The 27,260-nt window shown below is 44.6% G+C and overlaps 1 protein-coding gene across 1 annotated transcript in view; it reads right to left on the bottom strand.

Annotated features, from left to right (window-relative positions):
* LOC126416966 (signal-induced proliferation-associated 1-like protein 2) overlaps positions 1-25,749 on the bottom strand; it is a 153,460-nt gene extending 127,711 nt beyond the window's left edge. Inside the window, exons 1-2 of the mRNA XM_050084847.1 lie at positions 25,625-25,749; positions 11,688-11,984 (exon numbers count right to left, since the gene is read on the bottom strand). Of these exons, the coding sequence (XP_049940804.1) occupies positions 11,688-11,984; positions 25,625-25,749 (422 nt within the window). The remainder of the gene's footprint in view (positions 1-11,687; positions 11,985-25,624) is intronic.
* Positions 25,750-27,260: the final 1,511 nt, after the last annotated feature.

Genomic DNA, 27,260 nt, shown 5'->3' with positions numbered 1-27,260 from the left:
GGAATTAATGCAGTCCCATGTTTTGTCCATAGCGTCCTCTGTTTCGGAACTGTTGAGAATTTCTATTCACTCTTCTTGTCTTCTAAATATATATGGGAATTACTTATAGAAGAAAAAGGAGGAAAAAGTATGGAACGATTCTTTGATGGTACTCGCTGGAATGCTCATTACATATAAGTTTAAAGACATAGAAGAAAACGTGGAAACAAATGTGAACACTTTGGAAGACACGCGAGATCCGTCTAAGGCAAACCTTGATACTAGATGTGCAACAAGCTTGCTTCTTTCAGCTAGGAACGAACTACAATTATTATTGTTATTATTATAGAAAATACTAATACTTTTGGGACTAAAAATGCAATGATTTGGGGCCGAGGAAGGAGAGAAAATAGAAAAATGTCGCGTGAATTAGCTAATGACCCTGGGTTATCGATTGAAGTAGTAGTTTATCGATCAATGTTTGAATGCACAGACAGATTTATACAAGGGATGTCACAACGATACAAAGCCACGAGAGAAACCACCAAAATTTTCCAAACTGCTGAAACAAAATTTGTGTTTGAAGCTTCGGATGACTCCCTGGGCGTAGGACTGCAGAATCTGCCGGAAATTTACGATGAGACTGATAACGAGCAAAGATATCGTAGGCATCTACGTGCAACCGACACGAGTACGGGCGTTGCTGCTAGAAGGACAGCCTAAGAAATCCGTCAGTTTCTAATTAAATAGGACTTAAGCGAAGCATTGCCCTGTGCATCACTTATCGTCCGGTACTTCTTGACCACTTGTGTCTGAGACATCATGCGAGGGAAGTTTTTCTGAACTGATACTAACTAAAAAAAAATCTCCACTCTGTGACAAATCAAGAACGACTAGCCAGTCTGTCCATTTTATCAACTGAAAAAAATTTCAACTATGTTATTGAGAAGTCAATAAAGTAAAGGCACGAAAAGAAGTACTACAATAATTTGGATAATAACTACTATCTCGTACTAAGGTTGCGAAACTAATTGATATAATTTTACAAACTTTGCCCCCAGATATATAAAATAAAAGGAAATCTTTTTCTGTTCTTTATTATTTCTTGCACTCGACCTGTCGGTTGCTGTGCTAAAGGCTGCATCGTATTCTAGAAGTTACTCACCTATTTTGCAATTACTTGAGCGTAGAGTACGCACAGTGTAGTTAGTGATCTTTTTTCTCAGCCATTACTTCTATATCACTAATATTCTGTAAAAGGTACACTACAGATTACAGGAAAATTAAATAGGCCATTGGAGAAAATTAAAGGAAGGAAGGATAATTGATTTTAACGTCCCGTCGACATCCAGGTCATTAGAGACTGACACAATCTCAGATTGTGTCAAGGATGGTGAAGGAAATCGGCTATGCCCTTTCAAGGGAACCTTCCCCGTATTTGCCCGAAGCAATTTAGAGAAATTACGAAAAACCTGAATCAGGATGGCCGGGCAGGGGTTTGAACCGTCGTCCTCCCGAATGCAAGTCCATTGTGGAGAAAAGAGAATGCAGCTGTATGAATATCAGGGGTTCATGTGGAAAACCAGTAAAAAAGAGAACGCTGAAAGGTGGAAGGAGTATATAGAGTGTTTATACAAGGGAGATGATTTGAAAGCAATATTACAGAAAGGGAAAAGGACGTAGATGATGATGAGACGGGAGAAGAATTTCACAGAGCACTGGAAGACCTATGTCAACATTCCGTCATAACTACGATCCAGAAATAACAAAACTTTTCCATCTGGTGTGCAGGATATATGAGACAAGTAAAATACCCTTAGACTTAAAGAAGACTGTAGTAATTCCAATTCCAAAGAAAGTAGTTGCTGACAGGTGTGAAAATTACAGAACAATCAGTTTAATAAGTCATAGTTGCAAAAATACTAGCGCGAATTCTTTACGGAAGACTGGAGAAAGTGGTAGAAGCTGACCTCTGGGAAGATGAGTTTGGATTCCGGAGTAATATGGGTACACGCGAGGCAATACTGACCCTAAGACTTATCCTAGAAGATATGTTGAGAAAAGGCAAACGTACGTTTATAGCATTTGTACACTTAAAGAAAGCTTTGGACAATATTAAGTGGAACACTTTCTTTGAAATTCTGAAGGTATCAGGGGTCGAAATACAGGGAGCGAAAGGCTATTTACTACTTTTACAGAAACCGAACGGTTGTAATAAGAGGTGAGGGGCATGAAAGGGAAGCAGTGGTTGAGAAGGGAGTTGAGACAGGCCTGTAGCCTACCCACAATGCTATTTTATCTGCACCCTTGAACAAGCAGCGAAGGAAACCAAAGAAAAATTTGGAGTAAGACAAAGGTCAGGGAGAGGAAATAAAAACTTTATGGTTTGCCGATGACATTGTAATCCTGTCAGAGACAGCAACGGACTTGGAAGAACAGTTGAACGGAATGGATAGCGTCTTGAAAGGAGGATATAAGAACAACAACAAAAGCAAAACAAGGATAATGGAATGTAAATGTATTAAATCAGGTGATGCTGGGGGGAAATAGATTAGGAAACGAGGCATTTAAAGCAGTAGATGAGTTTTGTTCTCTGGGCAGCAGAATAATTTATTATGGCCAAAGTAGAGAAGCTATAATACGTAGACTGGCCATGGCAAGAAAAGGGTTTCCGTAGAAGAGAAATTTGTTAATGTGAGTATAGATTTAATTGTCAGACAGTCTTTTCTGAAGGTATTTGCCTGGTTGTGACCTTGTATCGAAGTGAAACATGGACGATAAATAGTTAAGACTAGAAGTAAATAGAGGCTTTTGAAATGTGGTGCTACTGAAGAATGCTGAAGATTAAATTGGCAGATAGAATAACTATTGAGGAGGTACTGAGTAGAATTGGGGAGACAAGAAATTTGTGGCAAAACTCGATTAAAACAAGGGATCGGTTGACAGTACACGTTCTGAGACATCACCAAAAATGGTTCAAATAGCTCTGAGCACTATGGGACTTAACATCTATGGTCATCAGTCCCCTAGAACTTAGAACTACTTAAACCTAACTAACCTAAGGACATCAAACAACACCCAGTCATCACGAGGCAGAGAAAATTCCTGACCCCGCCGGGAATCGAATCCGGGCGCGGGAAGCGAGAAAGCTACCGCACGACCACGAGTTGCGGACAGACATCAACAGATCACTAATTTTGTACTGGAGGGAAGTGTGGAGTAAAAATTGTAGAGGGAGACGAAGAAATGAATATGGTAAGCTGATTCAAAAGAATGCAGGTTGCAGTAGTTATCCGGAGATGATGAGGCTTGCACAGGACCGAGTAGCATGGAGAGCTGCATTAAACCAGTCTTCGGACTGAACACCACAACAACGAACATCAATTTCGAAGCATACCGAAAGCTTCATTTAGTTTGGCCAGCGCGGGTCTCTGACAGGTTGCCTCGTTTGTTAACATGGAGGCGGCTTGAAACTGCGCCACGTCGCCGCCTGACGTCCACTCCACGCCTAGAGTTGCCAGGTCCAAGAAAAATGAGATTATATTTAGCCGAACATTCTGCACTAAACGCCGGACTACCTGTTTTAAAGAGCAGGAGAGTTGATTCATTGTTACACAGCTCGAGCACTCAGAGCTCCGCGGAGTATTGTCGCTGGCCGTGAACAATCAAATGGGCTGTGCTGCGAACCTTTTGATCTGCCGGCGGCGCCTTACACGATAGCCAACCTCCCAGTCCTTACTGCTACGTCGAGAAAATAGTAAGTTCAGGAAAAAAGTAAACAACTGTTTTATAAGTATTCAGTGCGTTTATCAGGCTTCGAACTGACATTTTATTTTCAGAAAAGGAGCGGAAAAATCTGGCGTCAAAGAGTTCATGATAGGATGATAGTTGTCGCGTCCTGAAGGAAAGATCGTTCCGTGGCTTTTATTTTCTTCACTGCTGAGAAAAGCTGCTCACAACAGTATGTACACCTAAAAAGAAACATGATCTGTGTGTCATTTTTGTGTAGCTTGGGAAATTATATTTTGCTGCACTGAATGTCACCACCGTGACAAATTCGGCGTGTTGTAGTATCTGCCTTGCAGCAACGCTGAATTTTGCAAATCTATAACTTCTATCTGCAGTGACGGTAATAAATCATCGGGTGCAAACGAGACAGGAGTGCCGAAGTACTTCATTTCCCTTTCCAAACTGGAGGCCTCTTGGTTTTTTTTTTAATCATAAGATATGATGACTGGTTTGGTAATCGCCGAAACTGGTAGGTTCAGATAGTTTTTAAAAGACCAGACGATTGAGGAATGTTAAAATTCCGTCATTCGTTTGCCTCTCCAACAAACGTAACTGTTCTCTGGACGCTCTGTTTTTGTCGTGGATGTCATCTATTAGCTTCTCTTTGTCCTGCAATGACAAATGTACGAGTAAGTTGTGCATAGTTATGCCAGGCACGAATGTTAGGCCTGGCACCCATTTTAAAATTGTCGGGCAATGTATTTCTTCTCGCTTTCGTTTCGATAGAGAGAGATTTTTCCTCACGAATGAAAAAGAAAGGATCTAAACTTTACCCCAACTGAGCCAACGAACTATATCCCCATATTCCGCTTTCATCTGCAGGATGAGTCAGGAGGAAAGTTACATGCTTTGAGGGGTGTTAGTATTGGTGATTGTAAATAAAAAAACTACAAACAAACATATTTTCTTAACCGTATCCAAAATACAGCAGTTGCTAGTATTGGTGATTGTAAATAAAAAAACTTCAAACGAACATTGTTTTCTTAACCGTATCCACAATACAGCTGTTTGAAAAACATCGCAAGCGACAGTCGCATGTCCACCTTCACCAGCACTCACTCGCGAACACAAGCAGAGTTACATTAGGCTCCGCAGATGTTTGTTGTCTTTACTGACCATTTCAATGCGCACTTCACTTGCGCATAGATGGCGACGAGTCCGTGGAGTCACTTCATGCCCACCGTGGTCACCCGGTCTTACTCCATTAGATTACTGTTTGTGGGGTTGGTTAAGAGCGAAGTCTACAAGCGCACAGTGGACACAGTGGAGGAACTTCTCGCTCGTATTTCACATGCGTGTGCTCAAGTAAAGGATGATTCGATCCGGGACAGGATCGTCTTCCCGAATGAGCTCAGATCAGCAACACAGCAGCTGTTGTAACAGCTGCAAAATGCGTAGTGGTTGACGGTGGGCTTCTTGAACATCCTTTGTGAGACAATGTATACAATTAAACAAAACGTTAGCTCATAATGTTTCACTTACTACCACCTGCAATTGTCCTGTTCCCCACTGTTTCCATTAGCTTGCTCGGAAACAGTTCACTATGTACACTGTGATCAAAAGTATCCGGACACCTGGCTAAAAATGACTTACAAGTTCGTGGCGCCTCCATAGGTAATGCTTTAATTCATTATTCGCCTTGATGACAGCTTCCATTCTCGCAGGCATACGTTCAAGCAGCTGATAGAAAGGTTTTTTGGGGAATGGCACCCCATTCTTCACGGAGTACTGCACTGAGGAAGGGTATCGATGTCGGCAAGAAGTCGGCGTTCCAAAACATCCCAAAGGTGTTCTATAGGATTCAGGTCAGGACTCGGTACAGGCCAATCCATTACAGGGAAGTTATTGCCGTGTAACCGATCCGCCACAGGCCGTGCATTATGAAGAGGTGCTCGGTCGTGTTGAAAGATCCAGTCGCCATCCCCGAATTGCTCTTCAGCAGTGGGAAGCAAGAAGGTGCTCAAAACATGAATGTAGACCTGTGCTGTTACAGTGCCACGCAAAACAACAAGGGGTGCAATCCCCCTCCATGAAAAACACGACCACCCCATAACACCACCGCCTCCGAATTTTACTGTTGCCACGACACACGCTGGCACTTGACGTTCACTGGGCATTCACCGTACCCACACCCTGCCATCGGATCGCCACATTGTGTACCGTGATTCGTCACTCAACATTTTTTCCACTGTTCAATCGGCCAATGTTTAAGCTCCTTACACCAATCGATGCGTCGTTTGGCATCTACCGGCATGATGCGTGGCTTATGAGCAGCCGCTCGACAATTAAATCCAAGTTTTCTCACTTACCGCCTAACTGTCATAGTATTTGCAATGGATCCTGATGCAGTTCGGAATTCCTATGTGATGGTCTGGATAGATGTCTGCCTATTACACATTACGACCCTCTTCAACTGTCGGCGGTCTCAGTCAGTCAACAGACGAGGTTGGCCTGTACGCTTTTGTGCTGTGTCACTTCACGTTTCCAGTTCACTATGACATCGGAAACAGTGGACCTAGGGATGTTTACGAGTGTGGAAATCTCACGTACGGACGTACGACACAAGTGACACCCAATCACCTGACGACGTTCGACACCCGTGAGTTCCGCGGAGCGCCCCATTCTGCTCTCTCACTATTTCTAATTACTACTGAGGTCGCTGATCTGGAGTACGTGGCAGTACGTGGCAGCACAATGCACCTAATATGAAAAACGTATGTTTTTGGGGGTGTCTGGATAATTTTGATCACATAGTTTAAGTCCACAATGACTTTTTTACTCAAGATCACTAATACAATGCATTTCCCTCAAAGCATGTACCTTTCTTCCTGACTCACCCTGTATTTTAAGAATCCTTTGAACTTGCGGTGATTTACACCATGACGTCGCACAAAATTCACAGACGTGACCACAACTTCCGTTAAATCTATCCGCCTGCCTTCTTAAATGAGTGATATTCTATTCGCGTCTTTCGTTGAGTGGGCAGCGGGTGTGACTGCCACGCTTCGGACCCGGTTTCGATACCCGGCCGGGGCAGGGTTTTTTCCGCTCGGAGATTGTGTTTTCTGTTGCCTTAATCATTATTTCATCATCATCATCGACATGCAATGTGAGGTCAACCGAAAATACTCGCAATTTTTTTTTCATTTTATTCGTTGTTAATCGTTGTGTTTGGTCGTTGCGGACGTCAATGACATCCGTTAAAGTTCATTTGTTGATCCTTCCACTCTTTTCTTTCAATTACAGAGGCTAAACAGCCCTCTGACCGAACACGCTGAGATACCGTGCCGGCAGCTCGGCTGTTCAACTTCCCCAGGCCACCAGTGCACAAACGATCATTTCATTACATAAACCAGCTTCACTATTTCACAACACAGTGCCTCTTGGTAAATGAAGCAAATAACAGCTGAAACATTTTTCCCGAATCCAGTTTATTTTTTAAACGAACAGCGAAACCCTGATGACGCCCAATCATTTGTGGTGCATCCTCTGTGGCTGCAGAATGGAGCATGTTCCACGGCGAATTCGTACTTCTAAAAACTGATCCACAAGCGGCTTCAAAAAATATCAAGTCCTCTTGAGGTGTAATCGAGAGGTACCAGATTCAAAAGCTCCTCAGATATTTGCAGCACCATATCGACACCACGAACAAATATTGAAAGCTGAGCATAGTAAAAAATAGGAAACACCGCCAGAAATGCCTGTCCGAACACGAATGCAGATGTCAGCTAAACGTGCATATTGCGCTGCTGTATTTGACCACGGACGGCACGTGTGCAATGTCCTTCGTACGTTGCAAGTGTGAGGCGTGGTGGTCACAACAGTATTCCGTGTGCTTGTGAGTGCATTATGGCGGAGTACAATGCATTCGGACGTGGGCAAATGGTTGGTGCTCGTATTGTGGCTACTTCCGTAACGCCATGAGTCGAAGTGTTTGGTGTTTAAAGAGGCTCCGTATCGAAGATTTATACCGCATACAGGGGAAGCGATAAACATCATCAGCTAGGATACAACGCGGACGAAAGTGTGTGTTGACTGATCGTGACGAACTGTCACTGAAGAGGAGCAAAACCACTGCAGAGCTGAATGTCAAATTCGCGAACCTTGTCAGGACCAAAACAACACGAAGAAAGCTCCATAAGCAGGAAATTAAGGGTGCGCTGGGATTCCAAAACAACTCATCGGTGACTCAAATGCCCGTAACAGGAAAACGTGGTGCTGAAGTCTTACAGCCTAGTCTATGGAGTGTACAGACTGTGAGAGATTGCGTTCGGCTTGCGCCTGACAGATACCGATCAGGTAATTGCAAAACGTCAGCTGAGTTCGTGCGCCGGTCGCACGGAGCGCTGGCAATTGTCTGCTCTTTGCAGAGGCGCAGACGTTCCGTGCAGTGAACTTTTCTTTACTTCTTACTTTTTTTTTTACTTTTGCTTGGTTCTTGATGGACACTGTACACGCCGATTGCATTTAATTGAAAATTATACATATCAAAAAAAAGTTTTACTCCGGTTCCCAGAACTCCTGAAGATAGACGTTGCTTTGGATATTGTATCACAGACACAGTCCCTTTGACTGTTGAGAGATATCACTAAAACCGCCCAAAGATGTAAACAACCATGCATGAGCAGCGCCTATTAGACGGAGGGGGTCCGACAGCCGATCAGTTCCAGTCATTCAACCAGGAAGGAGGTACACGGCTCGTGTTGTCTGTACTTCAACCATGCCTACACGGTCAACACCGCGGTTCGAAACGTCCGCATTGCTACTTTGTTCCAGGAAGAACTCTCAACAAGGGAAGTATCCAGGCCGGCAGGAGTGACCGAGCGGTTCTAAGCGCTACAGTTTGGAACCGCGCGACCGCTACGGTCGCAGGTTCGAATCCTGCCTTGGGCATGGATGTGTGTGATGTCCTTAGGTTAGTTAGGTTTAAGTAGTTCTAAGTTCTAGGGGACTGATGACCGTAGATGTTAAGTCCCATAGTGCTCAGAGCCATTTGAACCATTTTTGAAGTGTCCAGGCGTCTCGGAGTGAAACAAAGCGATATTGTTCTGACATGGAGGAGATACAGAGAGACAGGAACTGTCGACGACATGCCTCGCTCAGGCCGCTCAAGGGCTACTACTGCAGTGGATGACCGCTACCTACGGATTATGGCATGTTGAATAATACTATCGTGCAGCCACAGGACGTCGTGTTACGACTCAAGCTAAGCGTAATAGGCTGCATAATGTGCAACTTCACTTCCAACGTCCATGGGGAGGTCCATCTTTGCAACCACGCCCGCATCTCGTGGTCGTGCGGTAGCGTTCTCGCTTCCCACGCCCGGGTTCCCGGGTTCGATTCCCGGCGGGGTCAGGGATTTTCTCTGCCTCGTGATGGCTGGGTGTTGTGTGCTGTCCTTAGGTTAGTTAGGTTTAAGTAGTTCTAAGTTCTAGGGGACTGATGACCATAGATGTTAAGTCCCATAGTGCTCAGAGCCATTTGAACCATTTGCAACCACGACACCATGCAGCGCCGTACAGATGGGCCCAACAACATGCCGAATGGACCGCTGAAGATTGGCATCACGTTCTCTTTACCGATGAGTGTCGCATATGCCTCCAATCGCACAATCGTCGGAGACGTGTTTGGAGGCAACTTGGTCAGGCTGAACGCGTTAGACACACTGTCCAGCTAGTACAGCAAAGTGGATGTTCCCTACCGTTTTGAGGTGGCATTACATGGGGCCGATGTACGCCGCTGGTGGTCATGGAAGGCGCCGTAACGGCTGTACGATACGTGAATGCCATCCTCCGACCGATAGTGCAACTATATCGGCAGCATTTTGGCGAGGCATTCGTCTTCATGGACAACAATTCGCGCCCCCATCGTGCACACCTTGTGAATGACTCCCTTCACGATAACGACATCGCTCGACTAGTGGCCAGCATGTTCTTCAAACATGAACCCTATCGAACATGCCTGGGAGAAATTGAAAAGGGCTGTTTATGGAAGACGTGACCAACCAACCACTCTCACGCTGGCAGATGACGCTTCCCGGGCATTCGCCATACCCACGCCCTGCCTTCGGATGGCCACATTGTGTACAGTGATTCGTCACTCAACGTTTTTCAACTGTTCAATCGTACAATGTTTACGCTCCTTACACCAAGCGATGTGTCGTTTGGCATCTATCGGCGTGATGTGTGGCTTATGAGCAGCCGCTCGACCATGAACAAAGTTTTCTCACTTACCGCCTAACTGTCATAGTACTTGCAGTGGATCCTGATGCAGCTCGGAATTCCTGTGTGATGATCTGGATAGATGTCTGCCTATTACACATAACGATGCTCTTCAACTGTCGGCGGTCTCTGTCAGTCAACAGACGAGGTTGGCCTGTACGCTTTTGTGCTGTGTCACTTCACGTTTCCAGTTCACTATCACATCGGAAACAGCGGGCCTAGGGATGTTTAGGAGTGTGGAAATCTCGCGTACAGACGTATGACACAAGTGACGCCCAATCACCTGACCACGTTCGAAGTCCGAGCGTTTGGCGGAGTGCCCCATTCTGCTCTCTCACGATGTCTAATGACAACTGAGCTCGCTGATATGGAGTACCTAGCAGTATGTAGCAACACACTGCACCTAATATGAAAAACGTATGTTTTGGGGGGTGTCCGGATACTTTTGATGACACAGTGCATATGAGCTCAAATATTACAGAACATATACTCTAAGGCAGAAAAAATGCGATGCACCACGAAAGAATTGTCTGATTGGGACGGATATCTGTAGATGTCATGGATATGTACGGCCAACAAATTATTCCAGTGTCAGAACAATTGGATCATTTATTGGAGAGAAAGACCTACACAAATTGAAGAAGTCAATAACGCGTTGGTCCATATCTGGACCTTATGCAAGAAGTTATTTCGCTTCTCCACGATTGCTAGAGCTGAGGGATACTGTGCCAAATTCTGTCCAACTGGCGAGTCAGATCGTCAAAATCTCGAGCTGGTCGAAGGGCCCTTCCATTATATTAATAAGAAAGTCCAAGAAACTTTCATAAATACGAAGGGAAAAAATTGAAAACAGCTGGTCGCGAACCCGCTACTTTACACTTCATAAATCCAACGCATGATTACTACACCACGATGACCCGAGGCAACTTCACACTTTATGTTGTAACTTAGATGTAATGATAGAATTAACTGCTGATACGTCATTATGTTACGTTTAATCATACAACTCATACCAAGACCGACGTGTTTTTATAAATCTTCTATGTGGCGTTGCCTTGAAGCGGCATACTTTAATTACACGCAAATTATGATAAGGAAATTTTCAACTACGAAATCCATGATAGCGACCCCCAAGTACCCCCTCTCGATTTCCGGGCGGGACGGAGCGCCTGGTCCCCGGCACGAATCCGCCCGGCGGATTTGTGTCGGGGTCTGGTGAACCGGCCAGTCTGTGGATGGTTTTTAGGCGGTTTTCCATCTGCCTCGGCTAATGCGGGCTGGTTCCCCTTATTCCGCCTCAGTTACACTATGTCGGCGATTGCTGCGCAAACAAGTTCTCCACGTACGCGTACACCACCATTACTCTACCACGCAAACATAGGGTTACACTTGTCTGGTGTGAGACGTTCCCCGGGGGGGGGGGGGGGGGGGGGGGGGTCCACCGGGGGCCAAACCGCACAATAACTCTGGGTTCGGTGTGGGGCGGCGGAGGGGTGAAATGGACTGCCGCAGTCGTGGTGGGGTTGTGGACCACTGCGGCTGTGGCGGGGACGGAGCCTCTCCGTCGTTTCTAGGTCCCCGGCTAAAATACAATACCCCCTATCGAACACTAACGAGAGTCGATATCAGTTCCTGCTGTCTTCGATACTTCATATGACGTCGAAGTGACGTCACGTGTACGCCTGCGACGGAACTCACCTGCTGGGGGTGGACTTGGCACCGTTGGTGGCGGACCAGAAGCGGTGCAGCTTGAGGCGCGCGCGGGGGCTGCGCTCGGAGGCGGCACCGGGGGACGCGGCCGCTGCGGCAGCGGAGGCGGCGGGGGCGGAAGGCCGCTCGTCGACGAGGGCGTTGGCGGCGTTGTCGCGCTGCGGGGGCGGCTCGACGCGGCCGCGCAGGTACTCGGCGGGTCCCGGGCTGCGCTGGTCCAGCACCGGCCGGAACTCCTCCACCAGCGCGAAGAAGCTCTCGCCGCCGCCGCCGGCGCAGCCGTTCCTGCGGATCACACACCTTGTAAGTAGGCTGTTTAGGTTTGTATGTTGGTGACGTCACGAAGCGCTCTGTATGAAAATCACTGGCTGTGCTGTGTGCTGTCTGTGGCTGGTTTGCATTGCTGGAATATTTGCTATTCTAGTGTTAGGCAGTTGGATGTGAACAGCGCGTAGCGTTGCGCAGTTTGAGGTGAGCCGCCAGCAGTGGTGGATGTGGGGAGAGAGATGGCAGAATTTTGAGAGCGGGCGATCTGGACGTGTGTCCATTAGAAACAGTAAATTTGTGTATATATATATATATATATATATATATATATATATATATATATATATATATATATGATGACTTTTGAACATTATTAGGGTAAATACATTGTTTCTTCTTTAACAAAATCTTTCATTTGCTAACTATGCCTATCAGTAGTTAGTGCCTTCAGTAGTTAGAATCTTTTATTCAGCGGGCAGTATTGGCGCACGCTGTATTGCCGTAGTTTGAGTAACTAAGATTTTTGTGAGGTAGGTGATCCATGAAAGGTATATTAGGTTATTGTTAGTCAGAGCCATTTTTTTGTAGGGATTATTGAAAGTCAGATTGCGTTGCGCTAAAAATATTGTGTGGCAGTTTAGTGTTGATCAGAATAAGTGAAGAGAGAAATGTCTGAGTACGTTCAGTAACTGATAAATTTTTCTAAGGAGATGTTTCAACCTACACTGTAGCGTCGATGTTAATGCTCCCCCACAGACAGTTTAATGCGGCAGTTTCAGCTTTTTTTCCCTTTAACGTGTAAGACGTGTATATTTCTATTGTTTATTGTCAAATCATAATTTATGAAAGGTGTTTATATTTTATTAATAGGATTAAGTATGAATAATTAATATTTGTCATGTTGGAAATAATTGTGGTAGCAGGGAATGTCTGCACCAAAGTATTGTTGGCAAGAGAGACCGCACATTGATATAATTTTAAAAAGGGCGGGAGAGACCGCGTACGGATACATTTTAAGAAAAGAGCGGGCAAGACAGGAGAGACCGCACTTTAGCGTTCGTAGGAAGTCAGTAGTAAGCGAGAAGTGAAGCGAGTCGGTAGCAGGTCTGAAGCGAGAGGTTGAGAGGAGCTGTGTGCCTGCCAGCCACTAGCTATGATTTACAAGAGATTATAAACGGATGTACAGAGACATCAGCTAACTATTATAATAAGAGGAACTAATATTATTGAATTAATTTTTTGGAGAAACTCAAGACTACTGAAGGTATGTTTGCGCATTGCTAGTTGTAAGATTATTGTAAAAAGTAAGTCTCATTTGAACGTTTGTAAAATCATTTCATTCAGAATATAATTAACTTTTGCCAGCAATATTGCATTTCTAATTATAATCCATCCCAAAAACCATCAACATAAAACTTTGCAAAATTTTTATTGTTGTCAAGAAAAAGTTTAACTATGAATTACGTAACTTCAGTCAAATTAATTAAAGAATAACGTCTTATTTGATAATAAATACAGCCACTTATTATGAAAGCCCACCAGCAGCTAATAGAGTATAGTAAAACAGAGTAAGTATATTCATGTCGCAGTTCGATGTAGCAGTCAGATGGGGATCCAGTATTTGTTATTATTAAGCAAGAGAAAGAAATCCTAAGAAAAGGTTACATAGTTTGTTGTAAATGGGAAGGTTATCAATAACGCAAGAGGTAAAGAGGAGACGGAGAGGTTTCAATTGTTATTTCATCCTCTCGCCCGATATGGGCGGGGGAATGGCTGTCAGCTGTCGCCGTTCTTCAGTCCTATGATAGTTATTTTGAAACATATTATAAAACTGGACACGGTGGTTGCGAAAAATGAATGTTTCACACAATAAAAAGACAGATCGTCAGTCGCATATTTAAAAAAATAAGAGGCTGATTGTTGATTACTTAAAAGATTGACACGGACGGAATGGAAAATAAATGTTTTACAAAATTTCAAAGACAGATTGTTGCACATGTTAAAAGGTGAAAAGACGATGTGTTGACTGATTAAGATAGACACATACCCGTGTGAAGTGATGAGTGGTTGTAGACTGCCAGAGAAAGGGGACTCAGGGGAATGTAGCAGTCGAGGTAGTGCGTAACACGGTGTTTGTGCAGGTGGATATTTGGAGGAGGTATTTGGGACAGAGGAGAGGGACGCTGTTCCGCACCAAACCTTAGGTTGTGGGTGGAGAGGAAAGGGAGCCCTGACCAGGGAAGGAGGGGTGGACTCTTTTAGATCGGTTAGGCTTCGTATATATCAAGGCGGATTTCATGGTCAGGTAAGGGAAGGCGATTAAAGTTTCGTTGGGAGAAGATGTGGGGAGTGTGAAGGTGCAGTATTGGGGAAATGTGGTGGTACGGGCAGGGCAGAGTACCAGAATCAGTGAGCAGGGGGAATCTAGGGGGTGGGTAGCGCCAAGTTTACGAGTAACGTACGATACTCGGAGCTGTTCGATATACAACAGTAGGTCGGGGGACTTTGTAAGTTAGCAAAGGATTCGGGTGGGGGAAAATAAGCAGATCCGGAAGGCTTGGCGCAGTACATGGCGTTCGAGCATCTGGAGGACGTGATGAAAGAAGGGAGGAGTGGAACTAAATGCCACATTTGCACAGCACGGGATGGGTCGGACCAGCAATTCAGGATCGTGGAAGGGTGTAATCTCCATGTTCGGCAGGGTAGCAGTTTTAGTAATTTTTGTCTGTTGTGGGCTTACTATTGAATAGTTAGCAGACGGGGCTTCCATGTTAGTCGGCGATAAAGTGTTAGTCCGAGGTATTTTATTGTGTTAGTGGCAGTTTTAAGTAGTAGAGCTGTTTTTATCTATGGTCGCATAAGATAACGGCAGAGGTTTGGCCTGAATTACCACATTTCCGACACGGCTAATCTCAGCAGACATTTGTCCTACAGTCGTGACAGAATTCTTTGCGTAATTAAACCTTGAGCAGTGCTTTGTGTCTCAAACCATTATTTTATTAATTATTTGGAGTAATAGAGCCTTTCGAATGAAAACACCGATGCTGTTCAAAAACACACACATCAAGTGGTACACTGTGGTACTTCCACGAATGTAGTGCATTGTAGTAGTCCCACCGTTCAAAGATTTTTTTTTACATTGTGATAATTGACAGTGAAAGTAAGTAAAGGCGCAGTTGACACTGAAACAAAGAAGGAGTACAAATCTAAAAACACCGATTCTCTTAGATTTTGCCGTAAGCAGTATTTGAAGCTTGTGCTGAAGAAGCAGAAATTCTTGGAAAGTACGTATTCACAAAATACTGGGCTGCATGTGACGATTTTGGGTTGTTCATGAAACAACTAGACGCACTGCTACAGATTATAACTTCTAAAAAGAATGAAGAGATATTAAGTGGGCATTTTAATTAAAATGACTAGGGTACATCTATTCGACAGCTATATTGAAGTCCCTAGCGATTTCATACAATCTGACTCTCGCTCACACAACTTACAAAAATAATTCTGGAGGAAACCATGGGTGCTGCTATTCGATAACATTTCTACAGACACATCGAGACTGCGAAGCCATTGTACAAATATTTGTAGTTAAATTGCAAGACCAATACATGCAAAAGGAAGAGAAAAACTTCAATATGTATTTGCGAAACAGACTAGAAAAATGTACATAACACAACTGGCGTCAATGAAAATTGTAATGTATTTTGTAATATGGCCTAAATTTCCCAAGAAAAGCGTTCGGATTCCGTTCGGATTCCGTTCAAATTTAATAACTTTCAATTTCGTCTGTTATTATTTACAAGTATTAATCGTCATATGTAGTGACGCACAATCTTGTTTCTTTTTATTTTATTTTATTTTATTTTACTTTTTGAGGGGGAGGAGGGGGGAAATTGGAGAAAACCCAAACCTGCTCACTGGTTATTGGGCGGAAGCGGGGGAGGGGACGGAAGGGGTCTAATGTCAATTAGACGTAAATCCATTAAGCAAATATGTATATGGATAGTGCGGGAAGGTGTTATGCAATCAGTGCTATGTTATTCTGCAAAGAAGAACGACTCATCGACATTAAAAGTCGTGAATATGGGCCCAAATTTATACGTTCTGCGCCTTGAAAACAATTTAATTCCTTTAATTTTGAAAAAGACTGCACAAACCTGGGAAGATATTCGTTGTTCTTTCCTCTGAGACCACTTACAGATATTAGTTCGGATTTACAATCGGTCATTGAAAACCTATTATTACTATTATTATTATTATTATTATTATTATTATTATCATCATCATCATTTTTGAACCAGAGTTCTTAGCATATTAATGGAAAAAAGAAAATCATAATTTCAAAGAGGAAGAAGAAGGCATTTATTTTGTTCCTTTTAAAAATTTCAAAAAATTAACCTATAGTATCTGAAAGCAAGTTTACCATTCCACAGTTCGGGAGTAGATAAGTGAGTCTCGACTGTCTCATGGCTGATCTGAGGGAAGTTTTAAGATGTCACAAGGCTCAGAATAACCACTCAGAGGACGCTGGCGATACCGGAAAAGTTATAATCAAAATAATGAGGCAAATAACTTCATGAAGCAGTTCTTTAACACTACCACGCTCAGCCATAAATTGTCTTCCAATAAAGGAAGTAATAAACGGTTGTACGGCAGTCATAAAGGTCCGCAGCATTTCGAGCTGAACATTAAACCTGTCCAGATTAATGTCCGCTGTGTGTACTCCAAGTATCTCTTCCAAACGGTGTGTAGATAGGAATTGTTTGTGAGGACGTAACAAGTATCTTTTTAAGAAGGGATAGTTGCTTAGATCCTCTTAGTTGAACCTTCAATCAGTCTGGTTCAGAAAGAGATCAAGAATTTCAAACACATATTTATTAAATCTTCGCTCACGATACAATTCTGCAGGTACTGACTATGTTTTCGTGTGTTAATCCCGCCGGTATTTTTTTCTTGCCCGTGAGATATCTGCATCTTTCAGATTAAGGTTCTTAGAATAATCTTCGGTTTTCCCTAACAGCGTATCAAAAAACCCTTCGACAGTCCAAAGATTCACAAGAGCTTCTTTTAGAACCTTTCTAGAACACTTCACTCCGGCTGCATAAAATTTGTATTCTTTAGAGATCTGGTCACTTCTTCACATAATACAAATACGTCAGTGGCGACTATCACGTAAAAGATAATCTCAGATTTTCGAGCCGCTTCGCGTAGCACCGCATGACTGCCCGACTTTCGTCTCTAATTGAGCCCTGCCCATTCAAAACTTTGTTCTCTGTTTCATGGACCTGGTCATAGTTTCCCCTGAAAGGTTTCAAAGATTTTACTCTTGGAGCTCACGGGTTGGGCACATTGGTCTTAGGTATTCAACTTTCGGATTTTTTTAGTGGTCGGCCTTGAAGGATTTCCTTCACACCCTTGTTCCGCCCAGACGTATTACCTGCACCTTCGAAATAATGGGAGTCCTAGTGTTTACTGCTAGTTGCGAGCGTTTGTGTCTCGACGTCTGGCGGCGCAACAAACACCGAGTGAATTGCATCTGGCCCGCCACTTCTGTCACTGAATCTCCCATAATTTGTAAAATGGAGATTTTTTATTTTTTATTTTATTTATTTATTTATTGGTGCACAGTGTCTCACTGGATCATGTTAGTCGTTATTTCCAGTACTTTGTTTTGCATCGCTGACACCAACCACGTGTCGCAAGGTATCTGCCAGATCTTCCAATTCTGGTGCATCATTCTTCCTCTAATGGAGAAATGTCATGAATCATGACATTTTCTGTGACCGCTTCATGACCTCTCACTGCGTTTCTTTCTCGATCCAGGAATCTGAGTGAACCACTGCAAGCCAAGTGATTCTAGTTTCCTCCTGATCGGCCATCCAATATCGTGCGAACTGGCTGATCAATGTGCTGTTTTCACGTTTATGAACTATTGCGACACACTGTCGATGAAAAACGCTCCTTTTGAGTATTTTCAACTTTTATGTACCATTTTTGCTGGTACAGAAAACTTCGTCAAGAAAAATCATTTTTTTCTGTGATCTTCTATTACTCACTATGTGGATAGACCTAAATGCAGTCATAGTAGAACATAACACATCTCTTTTCTTCGTAGTGTGGCTACGGATAAGACACAAACCATTCCGATTTATAAGATCGAAAGTCCTTTGCAGAAACTTAAGACAGAGTAGGACAGATTGTAGTTGGAATTGTTGTTGTTGTTGTTGTGGTCTTCAGTCCTGAGACTGGTTTGATGCAGCTCTCAATGCTACCCTATCCTGTGCAAGCCTCTTCATATCCCAGTACCTACTGCAACCTTCATCCTCTACGATTTTTTGTGGTGTCACCGCCAGACACCACACTTGCTAGGTGGTAGCCTTTAAATCGGCCGCGGTCCGTTAGTATACGTCGGACCCGCGTGTCGCCACTGTCAGTGATTGCAGACCGAGCGCCGCCACACGGCAGGTCTAGAGAGACGTCCTAGCACTCGTCCCAGTTGTACAGCCGACTTTGCTAGCGATGGTTCACTGACAAATTACGCTCTCATTTGCCGAGACGATAGTTAGCATAGCCTTCAGCTACGTCATTTGCTACGACCTAGCAAGGCGCCATTATCATTTGCTATTTATCTTGTGATGCATGTACCGTCAGACCGATGTTCACCAATTATGGATTAAAGTTAAGTATTCCAGAAGCTACGTACTATTTTTGCTACTATAAAGACCTTGTCCTGTTCCAGACCTCACGCCATCCTGCGTGAGCTTAAACGCGTGCCTTTCGGCTACCTCCTAGTGGCTTGGCTGTCTCGCCAAGTCACAACATTTTTACCCTCCACGCTGCCCTCCGATGCTAAATTTGTGATCCCTTGATGCCTCAGAACATGTCCTACGAACCGATCTCTTCTTCTAGTCAAGTTGTGCCACAAATTTCTCTTCTCCCCAATTCTATTCAATACCTCCTCATTAGTTATGTGATCTACCCATCTAATCTTCAGCATTCTTCTGTAGCACCACATTTCGAAAGGTTCTGTTCTCTTATTGTCTAAACTATTTATCGTCCATGTTGGAATTATACGGCGTTTAACATTGTGTGAAAGATAGTAGCTTCAAGGGTCACACAGTTTGATTCAGTTATAAGTAAAAATTGCTGTCAACCAAGATACTGATCACACATTTGCTGACGTGCAGCATACTTATTTCGCTGGTCTGCCTGCAAATGACGTATCGCGCCCCCACCCGCACCCCCTTTTTCTCCACAACCACCCCACCCGTTAGACATACGGGGAGCAACTGCCACTGCCACTAAGCATAGCAGTTCATTATCCATAGCAGAAATCCACGACGGAGTGGCTTTCGAAATACTGAGTGAATAGGCTTGGAAGATTCCTTGCATGTAATGGGCTCGTAGGAGCGATTCTAGGATATATCGTTGGCGATATCGCCAGCGAACTGTGGCTAGTGTGTGGCTGCCGCAAGCCACCGTGCTGGGTATCCTAACAGCAGAACGCTAATAAGGTTTATGCTTTGTGATGAAGTGGTCTGGTTGTGAACGAAGGACAAACAATATTTATTGTTAGTTTAAGATATTTTGTGTAACTGATTTTAAAATGTAATGTATCGGTGCATTTTCTGTAGTATTAAAAAGTAATAAGTTTGAAATTAAGTAAGAATGCGTCTGTAGAGGATGTTACGCATTTGGAGCAGGGAGAGAGATTTCTGCACGTCGTTAAAACGCGCCTTGGTGATGCGTGGGAGGAGGACACATTATGATTGGCTTACCCTGTTCAGTTTCTTGGGCACGTTTTGAGAAGAGAAGGAGATAATTGAGAAAATCTGCAATTCAAAATCGAAAGCAGAATACCACAAGGAAGAGGAACAAGTAGCTGATTGGCTCGAGCGAGAAAGATTACCTTCCTACCTCTTTATATTACATTAAGGAAAGCTGAAGATCACTACGGGCGGGGATGTCTAGTCGAAGATTCGATAACATACGAAATGAATGCAGAACTGACGACATTGAGCATAGTGTAAACCGATGGCCCTGAACGAACTAATTTTTAACTTGCACCCCTTTCAGGAGAGGCCTTGCAGCTGGATGTCTGTGCAGTTTCCTGCAGCTCAAGGCACGTAAAAAGACCTGCTGGTGATCCTGGGCGCTCAGACCTGAAGTCTAGTTGAAGTGCCGCTTCTTGTCGGCGTCTTCTAGAACTAATCGCAAGTCAGTCACAAAATGTTTCGCATAGTCATACAGTAAATACATTTAGGTGACAGAAGTCATGGGATAGCGACATATAAAATACTTCTGACAATTGCAGTATATGCTTGAAAAAATAAACGATTGAGTCGCTAGGCAAATAAGTAAACTGTACCCTAAACCATTTTTGTTCGCGTCACGTCAGCATCTACCGAAAGCGAAATATTTTATTTATTTAGCGTATGGCTTACAGAATTATATTTTACAAGTATATACAATTACGTGGACATAAGATAAAATGATATAAATCAGTACAAGCAGATATACAGGGTGTAAATTTTAAGTTGATAAACCAGAATAACTCGAAAAATAAAGTTCACATGAAAAAAAGTGTAGGATCCAAAGCTGATTATTTTCGAGGGGGACATTTGCTGGTGCTAAAATTAGGCCTCCTCCCCAGCCCCCTTTTGCGTGGAAAATGGTTACGGATAACTAAAAAATACTTATTTACTTCGTAAGGATGTTTGGTTAGTTAGCTAGCTAGTCAGATGATTTGTTTGATAATTTAAAGTTGTGTGGCCTCATGACCACCAAACAAACAAAACTTATCCGAATCTGCGGAAAAAATTAATATTTGGGCCAACATATGTAAAACTCTAACTCCTCTCTCTCAAACCCCGCCCTACGGGGAGAGATGGAGAGTTTTAGTTCTAATGAATCACAATTTACGAAGTAAATAAGTATTTTTTATTTATCCGTAACCATTTTCCATGCAAAAATGAGAACATGGATTTTCTTGAATTACAGCGCCAACTACCAAGAATCAAAGCAAATGTTTAACACAAAATGTAAGTAGTTTTTTTTATCTAGAATCTGATTCTGCAATAAAATATGGGGGTCCGAATTTGAAATTTTAAAGTTGTCTCTTGCCCCACCCCCCCAGGGGGCTGGGGTTGTGGGCTAACTTTAGCACCAGCAGATTTCCCCCTCGAAAGTAATCAACTTTGGATTCTACACATTTTTTCGTGTGACGCTTATTTTTAGAGTTATTCTGGTTTGTCAACTTAAAAAAAGGCAATCTTTAGGGACAGGGTTCTTACACCAAAACAAGGAAAAAATGTTTAGTAAGAAAGCCCTAAAGCGCATACTTTGGTAGATATGACCACGTGTTCATCTTCGATACTATCAGCCACATCTCTTCTGCTGCAAGCTCTTTGCTTTTCACATGCCCGAGGGAGGACTGGAACCTCCGCCGGGACCAGCCGCACAGTCCATGACTGCAGCGCCTTAAGCCGCTCGGCTAATCCCGCGCGGCAGTGATGTTTCCCACTGTCTCGTTTTCACAGCACAGGAATTCTATGACAGCACGTTGCTTCTGACGAACGTCAAGTGTAGCAGCCATCTTGAAGACATGCTGTGACGGCGCCACTCACGGGAACACGTTGAACTAAGTTTGAAAACAAGCGGGAAGGATGTATCTACACACTGTAAAACTTTCACACATGCAGAATGAAAACTGTATTTTTACAAAAGTAGTGCGCATTTCTTTTGGAGTGACCCTCGTAATAGCCTTCTTCCAGTGTAGCCCACGTAAGGTAAAGCCTGAACACCACTGGTATACAGCGAGTAGCGGCGATTCGACATGACTACAGGGAGCCGACAACGAAGCTAAGCGGCTCTCAGGTCAATGGGAAGATTCAATGCAAAGCGAATCGCTCCAGCTCTCTACACAGGGACGCTAGGCCTCCCGTGTGGAAGTGCCACTGAAGCCGATCCGTGACAGGCACGTGGGTTCAAATGCCTCTAAGCACTATGGGACACAACATCTGAGGTCATCAGTCCCCTAGACTTAGAAACTACTTAAACCCAACTAACCTACGGACGTCACATACATCCACGCCCGAGGCAGGATTCGAACCTGCGACCGTAGCAGGCGCGCGGTTCCGTTGAAGCGCCTAGAACCGCTCGGCCACCGCTGCCGGCAGGCACGTGGGTCCATAAGTAATTTACATCAGTCGGGAGCGACGTAAGCGGTGAAAACCGCGCGCCAGACGGGCGGAGGCGACGACATGTGGCCCGAGGCTGCCGAATTCCGGGTCCGCCTCAGATCCAGCGCCAGGTGTAATCTGGCCCGCATAATCGCACTCGCCGCGCCACAAATCAGCCGCGCAGACGGCCGACGCCTCTACACACGTACGAATTACCAGCCCTCCTCCTCCAGGTCCAGCCACACGGCCAATCACGCTACGCGCTCGCACATTCGTCCTGCCTTCCTTTTTTCCCACTACATATCATAAATTTTTACTGCACACACTGCCAGGCCAGCAACACTCGGCCGCGTAATCTGATTACCAGGTTCCCCGCACATGTGCTCTGGCCACTACTTCTTTTGCCAGAGCTATTAATGATAGTTTATTACTTATCTGCACCGACAGTCCACAATATAGCTTGAATCCAGGGTGTTTTTATGAGGTTCTATCAGCTAACCTCGAACTCCATCTGTGGTATCGATAGCTACGATGCCACGGCGTATGTGCAAGTTCGTAGGTTGGCACTACGACACCGACACAGACGACAGCGCCCTCTAGCCGGCGCTGTGCAGCTCTACGAGCGTAGCTCCAGATTCAGTCCATTTGATGCTGAGCAGACGACCAAGTAACATTGTTTTCTATTTAATAGTGGGCGAGCCACTGCAGAGTTAGCCTTCGTACAAAAAAAAATGGTTCAAATGGCTCTGAGCACTATGGGACTTAACAGCTGAGGTCATCAGTCCCCGAGAAATTAGAACTACTTAACCTTACTAACCTAAGGACAGCACACACATCCACGCTCGAGGCAGGATTCCAACCTGCGACCGTAGCAGCAGCGCGGTTCCAGACTGAAGCACCTAGAACCGCACGGTCACACCTGCCGGCTAGCCTTTACAACTTGATGTACATCTTCGCACCTATGCGTTTCGTCACAGGGTTATTTGATAAGCGTGATAGCGTTACGACGATGCTCAGCAAACTCAAGTGGCAGACTGCAAGAGAGGCGCTCTGCATCGCGGTGTAGCTTGCTGTCCAGGTTTCGAGAGGGTGCGTTTCTGGATGAGGTATCGAATATATTGCTTCCCCCTACTTATACCTCCCATGGAGACCACGAATGTAAAATTAGAGAGATTCGAGCGCCCACGGAGGCTTTCCGGCAGTCGTTCTTCCCGCGAACCATACGCGACTGGAACAGGAAAGGGAGGTAATGACAGTGGCACGTAAAGTGCCCTCCGCCAAACACCGTTGGGTGGCTTGCGGAGTATAAATGTAGATGTAGGATGTAGATGTACGTGCTCATCTCAGCCACAGTTAAGTAAAACCACTTGTAATTGCCGTACCAAGAGTTCTACCTCACTTGCTCCTCCTTGCTTCCTACATTCGGCCTACCCTTCAGTTTTCAGGAGCAGACCCCACGCGCCGCCTTCCAGGTGGGATACAAAACCACCGACAAAATTTCGGAGGTTACTCAGGATTATTTTCGAAGTATTTTGGTATGCTGTATCTGCCACGTGATACGGTAACACAGCGACATCCACAGTGGGTGCCACACGCCGGCACCACTCCAGCGTAGCCGGCCGGGGTGGCCGAGCGGTTCTAGGCACTACAGTCTGGAACAGCGTGACCTCTACGGTCGCAGGTTCGAATCCTGCCTCGGGCATGGATGTGTGTGATGTCCTTAGTTTAGTTAGATTTAAGTAGTTCCCAGTTCTAGGGGACTGATGACCTCAGACGTTAAGTCCCATAGTGCTCAGAGCCATTTGAACCATTTGTCATTTCCCTGAATACTGACCATCCCTCTTGGGACATCGTGTATATTTTGCGATTCTGCTGGTGGTCAGAATAAAAACTTCACCCTCTTTGCCTTCATGCATTATGTAATTCTCAATCAAATTAATAGCCTGAAGAAGATCGAAATTACGTTGCCTGTCCGTTGCCATGGAAACATCAAAAGATTTCAAGGAAATGATAGAAGCATCCAAGTGTAAGCAATCTCGTTTGACAGTGCTCAGCGATAATCGAGAAATGGAAAGCACTGTTTAACTCAAAGTGAGCTGCAAAATGTTCTTTAGAATCTCAGGTCAATAACATTTATATCATCTGAATGCACTCACTGCCGTATGCGGAAACATCAAACGACTTATCACGGAGGAATGCAAACTGGCGTCATAAGGACACCACGACAATAACAACCAGTGGAAGGACTGTCTGAACTGGCCACGCCTACTTATGTTTCACTTCAAAATTTTTTACTTGTCAAGTACACGACAGCTTTGCGTTTACCTCCTGTTTGCTGTAACCTAACTCAAACAACCCCGTCCTTTATTCTAAATCTCCTTCCAATACCTATACTAAAATATACAGATTTACAAAGCCTGATTAAGTTTTTCCATCCTGGTGCTGTGAAGTTCTTCAGTCAGCTGCTCCACAGCTAAACAGACGTGATATCTATAGTACTATCGCCGTATTATTACAACCGGACATTTGTTTGGCCGTGATTATTATGGAATTACTGGATCTGTTTCACTTGACTTACTCTTTCCTTCCCCTTACTAACAATAAGTGACGTTTGACTGTATTTTGGGAAATTCATTTATTCATTCTGGGAACACTCCGGAGGCCAATAATGATATTTCCACATTCGATGCACCCAATATGTTACATATTGATGTAATCACAGTTCAAACGTTGAAATCACTTTTCTCGCTTTTCATAAAAATTTACTTACCTGGTTCTTTCCGCTGGTGTTTCAAATTTACTCGACAGAATCTGAGTACATGGTATGGCGCAGGAAATACGGCCAACGGAAACTGTGTCCATCTTTTTGTATCACCGTGTGTGGTGATGATGAGGTCCCATACTCCGAGGAGCGTAGGGGACGATGCGGGAGACACGCACCGCCGACTACGCAAGATGCTAGCAGAGGTGGTTTGCCATTGCCTTCCTCCGACCGTAATGGGGATGAATGACGATGATGATGACGGCACAACAACACCCAGTCATCTTTTGTTCGTTTTCGTTCGTTGCATCTGCTCGGGGCGGACGTCGCTAGACACCCGTTTCTTCGTCGTTGATCCATGAACTCAGTTTTTTTATTACAGAGGGCGGCTAACCGTCTGACCGAACACGCTGAACTACCGTGCCGGCATCATATCGAGGCAGGGAAAATCCCTGACCCCGCCGGGAATCGAACCCGGGACCCCGTGCGCGGGAAGCGAGAACGCTACCGGAAGACCACGAGCTGTTTGTACTACTACAAAACAATGAAGGCCTCCGTTTTATGGCACAGTCGGGAGGCGGCACAAACACGAGGCAGTGCTTTACGCCGTGGGCCGTCACTTTTGTTGCAGCCAAACTGTACACAGCGGGAAGGGGCCCCCCGTCGCCTACCCTGTAACGCTCCCCTAGCCCTGCGGAAGAATGCGGACCAGTTGCGTAACGGGAGCAGGGGGCGCTGCTGCCGTCCACCACCTGTGGCACGGCATGCGGGCCGAGCCGGGCTGGCTGGCTGGCCTTTGTGTGGGCGCGCGCCCTGTCTGCCCGACCTTGGCGGGCGACATGAAGCACAGTGGGGTGCGGCGGAGCGGGGTGTATGCGCAGCAGAGGTAGATAAAATGTTACTTTCCGATGTCAGTGCTTTCGGTCAATGCTATTTTTCGGTAACTGCGATTTTTAGTTGTAATTTGTCACAGTTTAGAATGGCAGTTTACGAATCCACAGCTTGTCGAAAATCTATTACAATTTTTTACAGGAAAATTTGCGACTGGATTCGTGATTTCCTGTCAGAAAGATCACAGTTCGTAGTAATAGACGGAAAGTCATCGAGTAAAACAGAAGTAATATCCGGCGTTCCCCAATGAAGTGTTATAGGTCCTATTGTTCCTGATCTATATTAACGACATAGGAGACAATCTGAGTAGCCGTCTTAGATTGTTTGGAGATGATGCTGTCATTTACCATCTTGTAAAGTCATCAGATGATCAAAACGACTTGCAAAATGGTTTACATAAGATATCTGTATGGTTCGAAATGTGGCAATTGACCCTGAATAAAGAAAAGTGCGAAGTTATTCACATGAGTACTAAAAGAAATCAGCGATAAGTCACACAAATCTGAGGGCTGTAAATTCAACTAAATACTTACGGATTACAATTACAAATAACCTAAATTGGAACGATCACACAGGTAATATTGTGGGTAGAGCAAACCAAAGACTGCGATTCATTGACAGAACACTAAGAAGGTGCAACAGGTCTGCCAAAGAGACTGCTTATACTACGTTTGTCCGCCCTATTCTGGAGTACTGCTGTGTGGTGTGGGATCCGCATCAGGTGGGACTGCCGGATGACATCGAAAAAGTAGAAAGAAGGGTAGCTCGTTTTGTATTATGGCGAAACAGGGGAGATAGTGTCACAGACATGATACGTGAATTGGAGTGGCAATCATTAAAACAAAGGCGTTTTTCGTTGCGACGGGATCTTCTCATGAAATTTCAATCACCAGTTTTCTCCTCCGATTGCGAAAACATTGTGTTGGCACCCGCCTACATAGGGAGAAACGATCATCACGATAAAATAAGAGAAATCAGGGCTCGCACGGAAAAATTTAAGTGCTCGTTTTTCCCGCGTGCCGTTCGAGAGTGGAACGGTAGAGAGACAGCTTGAAGGTGGTTCATTGAGGCCAGCTGGAGTGGCCGTGCGGTTCTAGGCGCTACAGTCAGGAACCGAGCGACCGCTACGGTCGCAGGTTCGAATCGTGCCTCGGGCATGGATGTGTGTGATGTCCTTAGGTTAGTTAGGTTTAATTAGTTCTAAGTTCTAGGCGACTGATGACCTCAGAAGTTAAGTCGCATAGCGCTCAGAGCCATTTGAACCACAGGGTTCATTGAACCCTCTGCCAGGCACTTTATTGTGAATAACGGAGTAATCACTTAGAGGTAGATGTAGAAACCAGATGACAGTTATAAGAGCGAGTGACATGAAAAGGAAGCAGTGATTGAGAAGGGAGTGTGACAGTGTTGTAGCCTAGCCCCGATGTTATTCAACCTGCATATTGAGCAAGCAGTAAAGGA

Source organism: Schistocerca serialis, chromosome 8 (assembly GCF_023864345.2).
Source record: "Schistocerca serialis cubense isolate TAMUIC-IGC-003099 chromosome 8, iqSchSeri2.2, whole genome shotgun sequence".
NCBI classification, from domain to species: Eukaryota; Metazoa; Arthropoda; class Insecta; order Orthoptera; family Acrididae; genus Schistocerca; species Schistocerca serialis.
This window is presented reverse-complemented; position numbering and strand designations above follow the sequence as displayed.